The sequence below is a fragment of the Sphaerodactylus townsendi genome, linkage group LG14 (assembly GCF_021028975.2).
Source record: "Sphaerodactylus townsendi isolate TG3544 linkage group LG14, MPM_Stown_v2.3, whole genome shotgun sequence".
In the NCBI taxonomy this organism is placed as follows: domain Eukaryota; kingdom Metazoa; phylum Chordata; class Lepidosauria; order Squamata; family Sphaerodactylidae; genus Sphaerodactylus; species Sphaerodactylus townsendi.
This window is the reverse complement of record NC_059438.1, coordinates 20,432,507-20,448,401: the sequence shown is the minus strand read 5'-3', so window position 1 is coordinate 20,448,401 and position 15,895 is coordinate 20,432,507. Positions and strand designations below refer to the sequence as shown.

Below are 15,895 nucleotides of genomic sequence, written 5' to 3'. Positions count from 1 at the left end.
ACTATATGTTTTAAGGTGGAAGTCTTTACTGTCCACCGTGTTTCTACTTATGGGTAGAGGGTATTTCTCCCCCCCCCCCCCCCCCCGTCCCGCATTATGGTAGTTTTTGCAAGGAACATCTGAGAAATCTAAACATCTAATCAGCGTGAAGAAAAATTAAATAGCATTTTTTTCTTTGTTAGATTTTAGAAGAAGAAGAAGAAGAAGAGTTTGGATTTATAGCCCCCCTTTTCTCCTGCAGGAGACTCAAAGGGGCTTACAATCTCCTTGCCCTTCCCCCCTCACAACAAACACCCTGTGAGGTAGGTGGGGCTGAGAGAGCTCCGAGAAGCTGTGACTAGCCCAAGGTCACCCAGCTGGTGTGTGTGGGAGTGCACTGGCTAATCTGAATTCCCCAGATAAGCCTCCACAATTCAAGTGGCAGAGCTGGGAATCAAACCCGGTTCCTCCAGATTAGAGTGCATCTGCTCTTAGCCACTAGACCAGGGGTAGGGAACCTGCGGCTCGAGAGCCGCATGCGGCTCTTCTGCCCTTGCACTGTGGCTCCATGAGCCAAGCCGCTGGCCCCATCCTTGCCCGCCCTGCAGGCAGCAGGGCGAGTGCATCCATGCGCTTCTCAGAATGAGCGGAGTAAAAGGTAAAAGAACCCAATATATATAGTGTTATCTTTATTTTAAATGTCAAAAATTATTTGCGGCTCCAAGTGTTTTCTTTTCCCGTGGAAAACAGGTCCAAATGGCTCTTTGAGTGTTAAAGGTTCCCTACCCCTGCACTAGACCACTGCTGCTCCTCCTGTTTTCATCATGTCACTTTTCTATGTCCTGAATTGCATAACCCAGGGGTAGGGAACCTGCGGCTCTCCAGATGTTCAGGAACTACAATTCCCATCAGCCCCTACCAGCATGGCCAATTGGCCATGCTGACAGAGGCTGATGGGAATTGTAGTTCCTGAACATCTGGAGAGCCGCAGGTTCCCTACCCCTGGCATAACCCATTCTCCCTCTGCCAAAAGAAAATAGCCTCTCCAATAGAAGATATGACTATAAGTAAGATTGTCAACCTCCAGATGTGGCCCGGAGATATCCCATTATTACAACTGATCTCTGGATGACAGAGATCAGTTTCCCTGGAAAAAATGGCTGTTTTGAAGGATATGGCATTAAACCCTGCTGAGGTCCTTCTCCTCAAACCCCTCCCTGCCCAGGATCTATCCCCAAATATCCAGGAATTTCCTAAATTTGAGTTGGCAACCCGACTGCATAGTGAGACTCAATTTTTGGCATCTGAATAAGTGATCTCTAACCCATAAAGGCTTATACTGGAATAATTTTTGTTTTCTAAATAAAATGACTGAATAGTGAGGATCTAATGAGGTGGGCAGTAGTCAACAAAAGCATATCGATGCCTTGTGTAGTCCCAAGTCACCACTACTACAATTACTGTGGCCTTTTGTTATCTGCCTGAATTGCTTTTCATATTTTGTAATGCATCTTGAGTCTGTGAAAAAAATGGGCTAAAAGTGACGTTAATATAATAATAATAATGCTGGTTGCCTAGCAGCGTGAAACTAAAGGAGATTAAACCAGACATTCTTGTTCAGTTGCTCAAATCTGCATGGATTTATACTGGAGTAATTATGTTACTCCAGTATAACTGTAAAATTGTCAGTGATGGGTTCTTGTTTTTAAGAAAAGCATTAATGTGCCTTAATTTTAGTACAAATTAGGAGATTGGAATAGGCAAGGTTAAGAATGCCCTGGCTTCGGCTGTTAACAGGACACTCTCTTCTTTGTCTCTCTTGCAGAAATAGAATTTATTTTAAAATGATGGTATTGCTTTTGATGCAACCCATCTTGGATCAGGGTGCAACTTACTTGAGGGGTCCAGCCCAGGTGTTCAAAACAGTTAAGAGCTCGTGTATCTAACCTGGAGGAACCAGGTTTGATTCCCAGCTCTGCCGCCTGAGCTGTGGAGGCTTACCTGGGGAATTCAGATTAGCCTGTACACTCCCACACACGCCAGCTGGGTGACCTTGGGCTAGTCACAGCTTCTCGGAGCTCTCTCAGCCCCACCTACCTCACAGGGTGTTTGTTGTGAGGGGAGAAAGGCAAGGAGATTGTAAGCCCCTTCGAGTCTCCTGCAGGAGAGAAAGGGGGGATATAAATCCAAACTCTTCTTCTTCTTTCTGCTTTGGCCCCTCAGGTGCTCTGTTCTGTGACATATTGTGTCTAAAAGTTATGGGACAGTTGGTTTGTTAATAGGTCTTTTGGAAAATGTAGCTGTCCCCCTAAAACCTGCCATACGTTGGCCAGAAGAGGTCACTAACAGCCCAATGTACTGGACCCCTAGGGTTAAAGAAGTCGTCTCGGCACTGTTTCCTTCATTTCCTTGAGGACTGCCACAAACCTCAATAGGCTACCAGAAAATTATTCCCTCTGTTTCCACCCCACCCCCACTGCATCCAGATTCAATCCAAAAAGATGATGAAAACAAATAATCCAATCCAATCCAAAAACCTTTATTAGGCATAAACCAGAAGTACCATACATTCCAAGTACAAAAACAGGATCATTGTTATATATCATGTAGAACATGGATTAAAAATGTAGCAACTGCTTCAGAAATTTCTACATTAGGGCTATTCAATAGCTTAGACATTTTTAGTTTACCCGGCAGGGGAGACACCATGATCACGAAAACAAATATATGGCTTGTTCCGCTCCACTGGCCTCTGGGGGCTCCAGGATTTTGGCTCACACCCACCTTGGTGGGCCTCGTTCCCTTTAACTTTGAAAAATCGTGGTGTATCTGTACTCAGACCTAACTTTAAACAATTAGCAACCATAACTTTTTAGTTTTCTGCTTGTGCATAACTTTTACCATGGAGGCTGATCATTTTTCAAACTCCCATAAACCAGATTAACAAGTCCTGCATGGTATTCTTTTAATATTGCAAACCGCCTCCAGCAAAATTCCAGAGACAGCATATGCATTCCCTTAATAAATAAATATTAACAACAACAGATGTAGCAAAACCACTGCTCAGTAGCAGGTTGAGCACAAATATCTGACTTCAAGATAAAAAATTATCTAACAGCTTGAACAAGTCTACTGCTCGCTCAGTTTGGGGAAACCTTTTAAATTGAACACGCCATCATCAATCCATTCATCAAACTGACTGACTGAGTAATACTGTTCTTGAAACGGCACTCAGGATATTTGCGGCTATATCTTCAAAGGCCTCCTTACCTATCAGTGTATGTTTAATGAATGTTTCCCATCTGCACTGCCTGCTTGCTGGAACACTGCTGAGTGCCCAAGAATGTTGCAATTTGTCCAGGGCCTCTTCTTTCTTGAATGAACAGCACTTTGAAAAGACTCCCCACGCTAAGAGGAATGACTCAGTCATGACGGAGGGAGGCCAAGTGACCACATTATCTCTTTCTTATTGCAGAAGATAAAGACCAGGAAAATTCTTCCCAGAAAGAGAGACTAAAGTGATGACAAAAGGAATGGCTCTGAAACCCCAGGGAGGGGGAAGCGTCCAGTGGGGCCAAGTATCCTGGCAACCGATTGTTTTCTTGTATGCACACAGCTGCAAATCGCAATCCATGCGCATTGTTTGGCCAGTACCAATGAAACGTTTGCTCTGAACTAACTCAAGAATGGTGTACTTCAAAGAAGAATGGTGTTCTCCACCCCTGAAATGATTCATTCCCACACAAAGAAGGCCAGGCAAACTAACCAACGTACATGAAGAACTCTTGCTGCGCTGATTATGACTCACGACCAAGACGCTGTTACAAGGCAATTGGATCTCCTTCATTTATAAATTGACAAAGCGGCCCTATAGCACCTATCATTTATAAATTGACAAAGCGGCCCTGTAGCACCTTTCATTTATAAATTGACAAAGCGGCCCTATAGCACCTATCATTTATAAATTGACAAAGTGGCCCTATAGCACCTTTCATTTATAAATTGACAAAGCGGCCCTATAGCAGCCTTCATTTATAAATTGACAAAGTGGCCCTATACTGAATACAGCCATGCAGGGGTCTGCAACCTGTGGCTCTCCAGATGTTCATGGACTACAATTCCTATCAGCCCCTGCCAGCATGGCCAAGTGTCAGGGCTGATGGGAATTGTGAATCCATAATTATCTCAAACCAGGTTGGCTACCTGACTCCAATGTCCGATGACTGACAATGACCAGTACCAGATTTAGATAGAGAGGCCTTCTTAGGCTATTCCACTTGTGAAGTCCCTCCTAACCCCCCACTGTCATGACTACAAGAAGACAGAAGAGTGTTTCAAACAAAATTGAGTAAAGCTGAGGATGATGATAGATATTAAAAATTCTGCAATTCACAATTTCTCCTCTAAAGGACATGTTATTGTTAAAGACTGGGGTGGCAGATGTTTTCATCAGGTTGCCCTAGCATCCTGCCAAGGTGTATAATACTGCCATGGACCTTTCTAACCCATTTGTTCTCACCACCCACCCCCAATCACTGCAGTCTTTAACCATAACATCTTATGTCCTTTAGAGTAGGGCCAATCTCAGGTCTGAGAGCCGGCCTGGTGTAGTGGTTCAGACAGAGCAGGTGGGTCCTAATCTGGAGAACCGGGTTTGATTCCCCACTCCTGCACCTGAGTGGCAGAGACTTATCTGGTGAACCAGATGTGTTTCCGCACTCCTACATTCCTGCTGGGTGACCTTGGGCTCCAGTCACAGTTCTTCGGAACTCTCTCTGCCCCACCTGCCTCACAAGGTGTGTCTGTTGTGGGGAGAGGAGGGGAAAGGAGCTTGTAAGCCATCTTGAGTCTCCTTACAGGAGAGAAAGGTGGGATCTAAATCAAAATTCCTCCTCTTCTTCTTTGCGTAGGTTTGGCCCTGGCTGATCCCCTTCCCAAACAGCAGGCTGATAAGGTGTTGCTAGGCGGGCGGCTTACCGCACTCCTCTCTGAAACTTCGGAGAGGAGGAGCCGGGGCGGCGTCCAGAGCTCAGCCGTCCCTCCCCTGGGCGGGGAAACAGGAGGCGGCTTCCCTTGGCCGGCGGGGCTGGCGTGTAGCTCCGGACCCGGCAGGCGCAGCAAGCCAGAGGGAGCCGCCTCGCTCTTGCTGCCCCTCGTCGCCAGCCAGGTGCGCCCGGGCTGCTCGGGGCGGCGATGACCGACACGTTGCTGCCTTCGGGCTGCCGGGCGGCGGAGAACCCGCGGGATAGCTACTTCCGAAAGGTAAAATGGGGAGCAGCTGCTAGGGGTGCGTGCGCGCCTACCTGCCTGCCTGCCTGCGCCCGGTGGCTAATGGCATTAGCGCAGGGGATAAAGGCGCGCCCACGCGGACCGAGGGGGGACCGTGCAAGGGGGGGGGGCGTTTCCAGGGGGCTTCAGTCTTTCTCTTTGGGGTCTGTCCAATTTCTTCCCAAAGCGACTTTTTCCCCCGGACTGGCTGATGGGTTTATTGTGCGCCCCCCCCCCCCCCCGTTTTGGACCCAATCTGGGAAAAGGGAAGGCTAACCTCAGTATTTAAGTGAAGCAGAGGCGAGGGGGCTGTCTGACAGCAAGGAACTTCAAGAGCTGGTGAGAGGGAGGGCAGGCAGACGCAGTCCAGGACAGGAAGACTTTATTGTGGAGCTATTGGCCATTAACAATATTTCAACAGATAGCATAAAATACAAGGAACGTTTTTCCAACTCAAAATGAAATATATGGACCCTCAGACCCCCTCAATTCAGCCTTCCAATGTATCTGAGGTAGGATCGGACATATCTTATGCAAAATCCGATCATACAATTCCCTTCCATATAGTCTTCGAGTGAATCTTTGAGGCTGCCAATGCAAAAAGGCCAGTCCTATAGAATATGAAGGGATCCAGGAGGGCAGGCAGGCCGGCCGGTTGGCAGGGCTTGGCTTCAGTGGCCCTTTCTTATTTGTCCAGGATAATGCAGATGGGTCACCGCTTTGGGGTCAGGAGGACCTTTTCTTCAGGCATACTTTTTGCCTTCCTCTGGGCATAGAGGAGAGCAGGGGTCACTCAAGGCAGGGCCAGATTAAGACCCTTGAGGTGCGTCCCGGCTCTGTCCCTCTCTCCCCCCCCCCCCTTTCTAAATGGATAGCAATTGGGGTATGAGGACAGCAGATGTTTTGCAAGTAACGGACTGCCATCATATTTTGGAGGCTGTGCGCCTGGGATGTATAAGAGCGGTTGCTGGTTTTCCATGTTTGGGCTCCTGTGCCTTTATTCTGGCTACCTTGGATGGAAGTTCAACAGGGGCAGCCTCCTCCCAGCTCTGCACACAGCAGCCAGCTGTAAGTTTCTGCTCCTGGCGTATAATTGCTGAAGACCCAAGAGCATTAAGGGGAGGGACAAGGCAGTATCTAAATAGCCCCTGATGTAGTGAAAATAAGGGTTACTTGTTTTTCATGATGAAAAGGGGGGGTGGTTGCATGAAGCAGGAGGTGTAAACAAGGAGCTTGTTGAGAGTGTAAACAAGGAGCTTGTTGAAGGCTTAGGAGCAAAAATTACCAGACCACAGCCACCCTGCCCGGAAAACCCAGGGCAGCCGGTGCTTCTGTGGGGTTCAGCTGGCGTATTTTATTTATGTTGAAACTTGATGCAAGCGGCTTATTTAGTACCTCTGAATGCTGCCTTTGGGGCACAAAAGCCCCTCCCCCCAGACATGAACAGTAAAATCTGAGATGTACAGTTTACATTAAACAAACAAATTACATAATTTAGTGGGGAGGGGGAGTGTTATTTGCCCTGATGCCCAGGTTTTACATTTATTTATTTACAGTCTGGCTTTTGCTCTGAGACAAGTTCCAACAAAAAACAATGCAGTGTGAACCGTATAAGACAATGTCACCAACAAAACTGGAGGGTGTACCAAGGGTGTACTAAAAACGCAGACAATAAAGTCAGGTTGCAAGATTGCAACACAATGCAGCGAAGCATTATATTGCATACAATAACATTAGGTCGCAGCCTGAAACACCATTTTGAAAAAGGGACACATTGACACCACAGTGTGATTGGCTTTTGTGTCTGAGTTTGGGAGTCTGGGAGTCGCAGACTTTCAGACAGAAACTCATTAGTGACTAGAATGCGTGGGATCCTATCGTGAAGTTAAGAAGGCGGCTATTGCAGCCACCCAAAGCAGGAGCTTGATCAATGCGCTTTGGCATTTGCCACTCAATTTGGGTTCGTGCCAGCAACTGGTGTGCATCGTCAGAAAGCAAGTAAACAAATTGAATGGTACAGCCTGTTCCTGTTTGCCTGCTGCAGCAATTGTCCTCGCCTCTGTCTCCTAAAGGCAAAGAGAATTTACCCCTTGCAACAGCCAGAGTTAGGAGAATTTCCGGAAGCCACTTCGGCTGAACCTTTTTTAAAGGCTTGTAAATTGCTAATACACTCCTTCTGTGTATTTCAGTAAGATCTTTTTTAAGGAAGCAGTTTTGAATATGGCATCCTGCACATCCAGCTGTCCTGCTGTAATATTCATAAACCGTGTAGGAGGAAGGGGAAAAAGTCCCAAAGTGGAGTCTTGTGACACCTTTTTACAAGATGAACAGATTTGTTGTGGGGGAGACTTCCTTGGAAGCTGGTGTCAACGACACTTCTGCTTGAGTGGCATATGGATCGCAGCTGCAATCGTGGAAAACTGTTTGCAGACTTCACCCCAGAAGGTTCTCGTAATTTCTGATGGATCATCAAAACAGGAGGCCTGAAAACCGAATTAGCTTGTTTTTCTAAATTAAATACAGATAAGAAAGAAAACTGCCCTTTTTTTTGGAATCTGTAAAAAGAAATCCTTCAAAAGGAAATGGGATAGGCCTTTTAGATTACAGTGCAGCATTTTCAGCCTACTATGCGTTTGACAATAGAGTCTCTAGCCCCAGGTGTGTACTTAAAGATTGGTGAACCTCTCCCTGCGGATTGAATTACACAGGTTAAATTTAGGGCACTTCTAAAGCTCTGGCAGCTAGCTCACTTGTGCGCTCCTGACATCAACAGGTGCCTCATCAGCTGCACACACCTGAATGAACTCTCGCTGCAGCTATACAATTACTGCATAATACAACACCAACTTAAATCTGCATAGATATAGTTCTCGTTTTAAATACTGGAATAAATACAGCAGATTGCAGAATGTCAAGTTTCAATGTTCTTTCCGCCACCCCACTTTGAGCCATTTCAGTTTATAATGCTGACGATGTTGCAGTATGTCAGTGCTCCTATTTGTGTACATAATTCCCCCCCCCCCCATGAATCTGGGGTATCCAATATGCTTCTCCAGTGCCTTCTGCTAGGGAAAGACCCTGCAGCTTGGAATGTTCTTTTCTGCCCTCTGGGATGGTTCCAGAAAGGTTTCCCCATGCAGAGAAATTGTGATCTCGTTTAGTGATCGCACACGTTAACATTTCTGTGGGTGCTGATTAGGAAGAAAAGCAGAATATAAATTTTTACAAAAGTATTCCTTCCTCCATACCAGAGCTTTTTTTTTTAAAAAAAAAAACTGGCATTAGATTTATTACTGTAGCATAACATGATAATGATGAAATAACTGGGTTTTTTTAAAAAATAGAAGCTGGCAAAAAATCCCGCCCTGAGCAAAAGAAATTGAGGGAGGAAAGTACATGGAATAGCACAATATGTGAGCCCCGTTCCCCTTGCAAATGGCTCACAGTGGCAGTGAATGTACAGTGGGGAGTCATGACTCAATGGAAGCAGCCTGTGGTGTATCACTTGAGCCTTGCCCAAGTGATCAGCCTACAAGTAGATTGTCGTTATGGCTACCGGCCCCGTCCTGTCCCAATTATGTAATGTTACATACCTTTCACCAAAGTGAGCTTACATAATTACATTCAAAGCCACAACAAAAACAGAAACCTACAAGCACAATAGGTTGTTTGCACAGAACCCTGTACATGCGGGTCCATTTGCAACATTCTGTTGTGTGCTCACCCATTGGATGAATAGAAGGGTTGGGGCTTGCCCCTGAAGTTTGTTTATTAATTTATACCCCACTTTTATCACTGCTGAAGACTTAAAGCAGCTTATAACATTCTCCCTTCTCCATTTTATCCTCACAACAATCCTGTTAGGTAGGTTAGGCTGGAAGTACATCACCAGCCCAAGGTCACCCAGCGAGCTTGCATGGCAGAGTGGGGATTTAAACCTGGTTCGATCCGAATTTACGGTTCCTTCCTCCGTACAGAAGAACAATTTGCGAGGGCTGCAGTTGTATGTTCTCTCTCCTACATGGAAGTGCTTTTTATCTTACAAAAGTGCCTCGTTTGGAGGGTAGTTCTAAGTAACGCAGAGAAAGAAGACTTAAGATTTGCAAAGTCACTAAAGAAAGAATGGATACTTAAAAAAAACCCAAATACAAACAAACACATTCTTTTTGTAGTGAAATCCAAGAATGCCGGTGTTGTTCTGTAGCATCTAAAAGCAATTTTGGCACCTTAAGACCTTAACTATACTATAGTGGAGGAGTCTAGTAGGCTTAGATTAGGAAATGGAAGAAGATGGGGGGTGGGGCACATGGTTGAATGAGGATCCCAGTACTAATGGGGCCGAGTAAGTATAGCAATGGCTGACCCATATGATGAACTTAGCCCGGACCCAGTAGATGTGCTTTCGTTTGCTTTTTCTGACCTCGACCTATCTAAGGCGAGGATGGCTGGGTTCAGGATACTCTCGCCCCGTCTCTGGTGCTGATTAATGCCAGGTCCATAAACAATAAGACCGCGAGTACTCGGGATTTTCTCGGAGATCTGCAAATGGACCTGGCTTGTGTCACGAAGGAAACCACCTGGAGTGCGATGAGGGCCGTAGCCTTAGGTCAGCGCCCCCCAGGTTTAGCGTGCCTCCACCGATCTCGAACCCAGGGCGGGGTGGTGAATTGTGGCAATGTTCATCTGCAGATTCCATTCCCTTCAGAGGCAGTCCCGTCCGGAGATCACGGCATGGAGTGTACATGGAAGCCTGGAGTAGTTGGCCATGGAGAGGTTGGCGGTCCTTCTGGGCATACCCGATTAGCCTAAGCGCCCGAGGGGCTGACGCTCTCGCGACTGCTAGAGGTGGTGGCGACTGGGCGTTGGCAGGGTTTCCCAGGCTTATTGTCCTGGGTGACTTCAATGTCCATGTCGACACCGCCTCATATGTGACTCTTGGACCTATAGTGTCATCCATGGCGACTCTAGGCCTCTCCTTAATAGAATTCTGGCCCCACCCATGAGGCCGGGCACATGCTGGATTTGGTCTTTGGGTGGGGGGTTAATCACAGTGCGTATCCTCTATTGATAGAAGTGCCATGGTCCGACCACTATGCCCTGAAATATGACGGCATGCTCGCCGCCTGTCTGAAGCGGGCTGTTGCCGCCCACAGAGACTTATGGATCCAATTGGTTTCCTGAATGCTCCTGGGACCCTGAACTCGCCGGCACACTTTCATTGAGCAAGTGGAGGATTGGAATTCCCGCCTCTCTGATGCCGCCGGGACTGTTGCTCCCGGCGTCCTCTGCGCCCTGTTCGGCAGGCTCCATGGTATACAGAGGAGCTCGCCAGATGAAAGCAGTGCTCCAGGCGTCTAGGCGAGTGTGGAGGCTTCGTGACGAAGCTCTTGCCCGAACATCCTATAGGGCGTTTATGAAAGCCTATGAGATGGCGGCGAAGGAAGCGAAGAAGGGCTTTCTTCTCTTCCTCTCTGCGCATCTGCTAGCTCTGCGCCCGGTAATTGTTTTGGGATAATTCGATCTTTGACCTCTTTATCAGAGGTTCTACAAATGATGAATTGGCTGTAGCTGTAGAGGCTGCGAGCTTTTGCAGACAAAGTCATTAGCTCCATGGGACCTTCCTGCCACCTTAACTACAATTGGTAGACTGGAGGCTCCCTTGCCGTCTTCTGGCCCTTGTTTGGCCCGGTTTTCCCTGCTCTCCGAAGCTGCATTGACAGGATCTTGGCTGCTGTTAGACCTACTACCTGTCCTCTGGATCCGTGCCCTTCCTGGCTAATTAAAACTTGCGGGGAGGAGTTACGACCCCACCTGTTGAAAAATCATCAATGACTCTCTTGAGCAAGGAGTCTTTCCAGATGGAGTTGAAGGAGGCAGTGGTCCGCCCACTCTTAAGAAAAGACCATCGTTAGATCCTGGAGATCTGGCCAATTACACGCCCCGTCTCGAATCTTTCGTTTTCTGGGGAAGGTAATTGAGAGAGTGGTGTTGGAGCAGCTTCAGAGCTTCCTGGATGACACATCGGCTTTTGATCCCTTCCAGTCCGGCTTCCGTGCTGGGCATGGGATGGAGACGGTTCTCGTCACTGTCACAGATATGCTCCGTATGCAACTTGACCGAGGCGGATCGGCGCTGCTGGTGTTGTTAGATCTCACCGCAGCGTTTGATGTGGTCGACCACGACCTTACGGCCCACTGCCTGGCACCTCCGAGGTCCGGGGCACTGTCCTTCAATGGATTGTCTCGTTCCTCCGAGGCCGGAGTCCTTTAGATAAGTGTGGTGTGAGGGACAAAGCTTCCCAGAGGTGCCAGCTTCATTGTGAGGTGTGCCTCCAGGGGGCGTGGGCATGTCCCCGCTGGCATCTATATGTTGCCCCTTGCTCGGTTGGTGGACGACGACCGCATCGTGCTGGTCTGACATCAGTATGCTGAAACACTCAGCTCATTCTGTCGATGGCCAGGCGGGAGCTGTCACCGCCCCTGCAGCTCTACAGCATTGTTTGGAGCCGATTGGCTGAAGTTCCCAGTTACAACAGAGCAGGTTAAAACTTAATCCATCGAAGAGCGGAGATCCTCTGTGGCTTGGCCGAGGGGGAGAGATTGGGGAATTCCAGCCGCCCGGTGTGGGAGGGGGTCACGTTGGCGCCCGACCTCCTCGATCCGCAGCCTGGGGGTCCACCTGGATTCGTCTCTTTCAATGGAGACCCAGGTTGCCCATACAACCCCGGTTGCGTTTTTCCATCGATGACAGGCCCGACGGCCGGCTCCCTTCCTCTCCAGCGCTGACCTAGCCACTGTGATCCATGCAGCGGTCACCTCCAGGCCACAGACTATTGCTTAACTGGCTCTACACGGGCCTTCCCGCTGCGTCTGATTACGAGGCTAAAACTGGTCCAAAATGCAGCTGCACGTCTGCTCACAGGCAGTGCCATCTGGGATCATATCCAGCCTGTGTTGCACCAGCTACGGTGGCTCCGAGTGGAGTTCCGAATCATCTTCAAGTCATTGGTGTTGACCTTTAAAGGCCTTCTGGCGGCCTGGGACCCTCGTGCCTTGAGGACCGCATTACCCCATATGTCCCGAGTGGAGCCTCTGCGCTCAGCAGAGGCCAATTTACTGGAGATCCCTGGCCCCTCAATGATCGCGGCTGGCAGCCTCCACGAGGGCCCAGGGCAGCACACTGCAGTCCTGGCCCCTGCCTGAGTCGGAACACTCTACCACCAGCTGTCCGGGCCCTACCCGGACAGAGAGTTCCGTGGGAGCCTGCAAGACAGGTGTTCCACGGCGGGCCTTGGGAGAGACCAGCAGCGGAGGGTGCCCTGCTTTCATCCTCCCCCTGCTGTATAGGGTCCCTAACATCATCGGGACCCATCACTCTTCTTGGGAGGGTTGCATATGGGTTCGTGGGATACTGTTTTAGAATGAAAATTTTAAACTTTTATATATTTATGTTTATATATGCTTTTATATTGTTCACCGCCCTGAGCCCTTTGGGGATAGGGCGGTATACGAAATCAAATAATAAATAAATAAATAAATAAATAACTACGATTAGTCATTCTCTTTTCTGTCTTTTGGAACACCCTCCCATATTAGAAACTCCCAACAAATAGGAAAGCTGCACATTTTTTTGCTCTTCCATTAAGGGGGATTTATTTTTATGGAAAGAAACGTGCAATGGTGGAATTTGTCATCTGAAGTCTGTTCCTTTTCTTCATTACCGTCTCATTTTACTGCATGTGTGTGACTCGCACTGGAGAATCTTGACAAACGGATTTTGAAGGACTCTTACAATGCCATTCTAAACAGAATGACACCCTTAAAGCCCTTTGACTCCAAAGGATTGTATTATTACTGTCTGGTAATCTTTTTCATTCCTTCCTCTCTATTACCTCTTACAAAAAGACCAAGTCTCAGACTGTTGCAGTTGACAAATTTACCTTCTCCTTGGATAATAGACTAATCAGTCCTGGGGCTAATTTAGTTCCCGACCACTTGTGAATCTTATTTACCCCCTGGGAATTTGCTTTTGTTCTGGATTGTTTTTCCACCTTTCTTTGAAAGGCTCAAACAATGGACACAGTGGAGAAGATCTTTGCACTGTCCAAACTGCTAAATCAAATCAGAGCTCCCTGCAAGAACTTCTTTGTGCCTTAGCAAAGATAAACAAGATAAACTGAAGAGCGATTCCTCCCAAGTGAATGAAGTTGTGGGCCTGTAAACAGAAAGGAAAAGCAAGAAAAAAAATTGCAGTGGTACAAAATTCCTTAAGGCCAACAGAACTTGAAAGCGTTCACTCTGTATTGTGTCATTATGGCTGGTCTTGATGTACGTTCTTCTTCCCAGGGTTGAAAAGTTGTACTGCGGCAGAGGAAGCCTCCTTCATTAATAGAACAGAGCCTTTATACCCAGCCCTTTGTGTGGTTCAATGCTGGGTTAGATCAGAATGTTTTGTTTCACTATCATAGGGCACTTTCGCACTTGCAGAATAATGCGCTTTCAATCCACTTTCAATGCACTTTGCAGCTGGATATTACTGTGCAAAATAGCAAGATCCACTTGCAAACAATTGTGGCAGTGCATTGAAAGTGCATTATTCTGTATGTGCAAAAGTGCCCACGTGTTGTAGAAAGAAGTACATTTTGTCCTGAGCTGAAATCTCGGCAAAAGGTGAGGTAGAGAGGACTCCTCCTCATTCTTCTCCACTCTAGTCAGCTTTGGATATTCGTCACTGGAGTACTGAAATATTAGTCATGGGTATGTCAAGGATGTTGCTTCCTTGGCTCCAACCTGGCACAGAAACGCACTCTCTGACAGGTGGTACAGCGGCGTGACTGCAAGTATCTTACTTCCTGGTTATGTTTTAAAACTTCCTTATCACTGAACATCAAGCTGTATATGTGGACAGGAGATGATGTTCAGGAGAAAATGAAAGTGGCTATTAAACGTTTTATGACCAGCCTTCACATGTTTGGTTTGTGTGCAGCTAAGCATAAAAACACTGAGTGCTCATCCCCACATTTAAAAAAAGAAAAACCTGCACAGCAGGGTTAGAAAGCTAGCTTTGGCCCACATTTTATTTGACTTTCTTATTTGTATAGTTGAGTTGAAACCACTGGTGAGTGATCTTTGTTAATGCTTTTCTTATCGTGGATTAGATATTAAGGTATGCTTTTGCCTAGATTGGTCCCATCAATTCTCTTGCCCCATCTACTTAAGGAAATCGGAGGAGAGACTACGTTAAAAGCACAGAGTTACTTTTTTAAAAAAACATGTTGTAAAGAGAAATGTGTATGTGTTAAAGTAATGCTTGCTTTTATTATATCCTTTACCTTTGAGCTTTAATGGGAGAAAAGGTTAAACCTTTCCAAGGTATTTGAAAATACCTTTAATTTGTGATGGGGAAAGTCCAAGAGAGATTGTTGCCATAAAATCTCGGGTCCGAAAGAAAACTGCTTAATTTGTTTACAGTTGAGAGGCAACATTTTCCAATAATTTGAGTGTGCAATCTGTAATGTAAATTCTAGATCATTCTGGGACTTGGTTCACTGTCTCCTAGCTTCAGATGGTGTTTAACAAGAAATTGACACTTCATGAGGAAGTTCTGTTGAGCTTAGCCAATCTGACAACATGTATCTTTTTGGGATTCATCTTTTGAATTGGTGACAGGATGTAAAATAGTAGGGAGTTAACCTATGAACTGCTCATTCTGAGTATTCCAAAGCAATTTTAGACTGAAAGGTTCTATGAGCAATGTATAAAAAAGGTAGTTGTGTTCATAAATTGTTTAAGTGTTTGCCTATGTGGGCTTGTTTATGGACTAGAATGAGGAAGGCAAACGTCAAGTTATGAGTTTGGCAAACAAACCTGGCAGACTTCAGATTGTAGATGGAGGGTTTCATGTTTGAATGCCTTATATCAAAAGACTGAAAAAATAAAAGTGCCATATCTGGGGGAATGTTAGTCTGAATGGGAGTGGATGCCAGGACTGGATGCATCTCATGTGATGACTGACCCGTTTTCTTTAGCATTTGGATTTCATGCAAATAGCCCAGTAAAAAGCTGCTCTCAAAACCCCCACCCCTGTACTGAACCAAATAAGCAAAACTTATCTCAAACACTGGATGAAGTATAGAGACCTATACTTGGTATAGAGATGAAGTATAGAGACCTATACATGGATTAATGGCATGTGTACCAGGAACCCTAGAGTTCTCTCAATATGCATGGTTGCCATGTTGTGTGGCATGTGTTTTGCATGTTCAGCTGTACATCCAGGTGATATGGGGACCACACAAATTGAGAGAGGAAGAGGAGGAGGAGGAGTTTGGATTGTGACTAGGCCAAGGTCACCCAGCAGGAATGTAGGAGTGTGGAAACACATCTGGTTCACCAGATAAGCCTCTGCCACTCAGGTGGAGGGGTGGGGAATCAAACCCAGTTCTCCAGATTAGAATCCACCTGCTCTTAACCAGTACACCACACTGGATATGATTGTCAGACCCTCGGAACACATGAAAATAATGTCTGAAAATGGCTTTAGATCGGGAAGAACTATAGAGAATAAGATTCCAGTTCTTGACACAATAGCACCATTGTGGTGGTTAACTTTACTTTGGTTGGGTGGCTGTCAAAATCTTTTCTCTGTA

General features: G+C 46.6%; 1 protein-coding gene across 2 annotated transcripts in view; it reads left to right on the top strand.

Annotated features, from left to right (window-relative positions):
* The first annotated feature begins 5,065 nt into the window (after window positions 1-5,065).
* Window positions 5,066-15,895, top strand: part of RHPN2 (rhophilin Rho GTPase binding protein 2) — a 46,927-nt gene continuing 36,097 nt past the window's right edge. For both annotated transcript variants that reach the window (XM_048515867.1, XM_048515866.1), the window contains exon 1: window positions 5,066-5,241. In XM_048515867.1, the coding sequence (XP_048371824.1) occupies window positions 5,173-5,241 (69 nt within the window). In that variant the 5' untranslated portion in view covers window positions 5,066-5,172. The remainder of the gene's footprint in view (window positions 5,242-15,895) is intronic.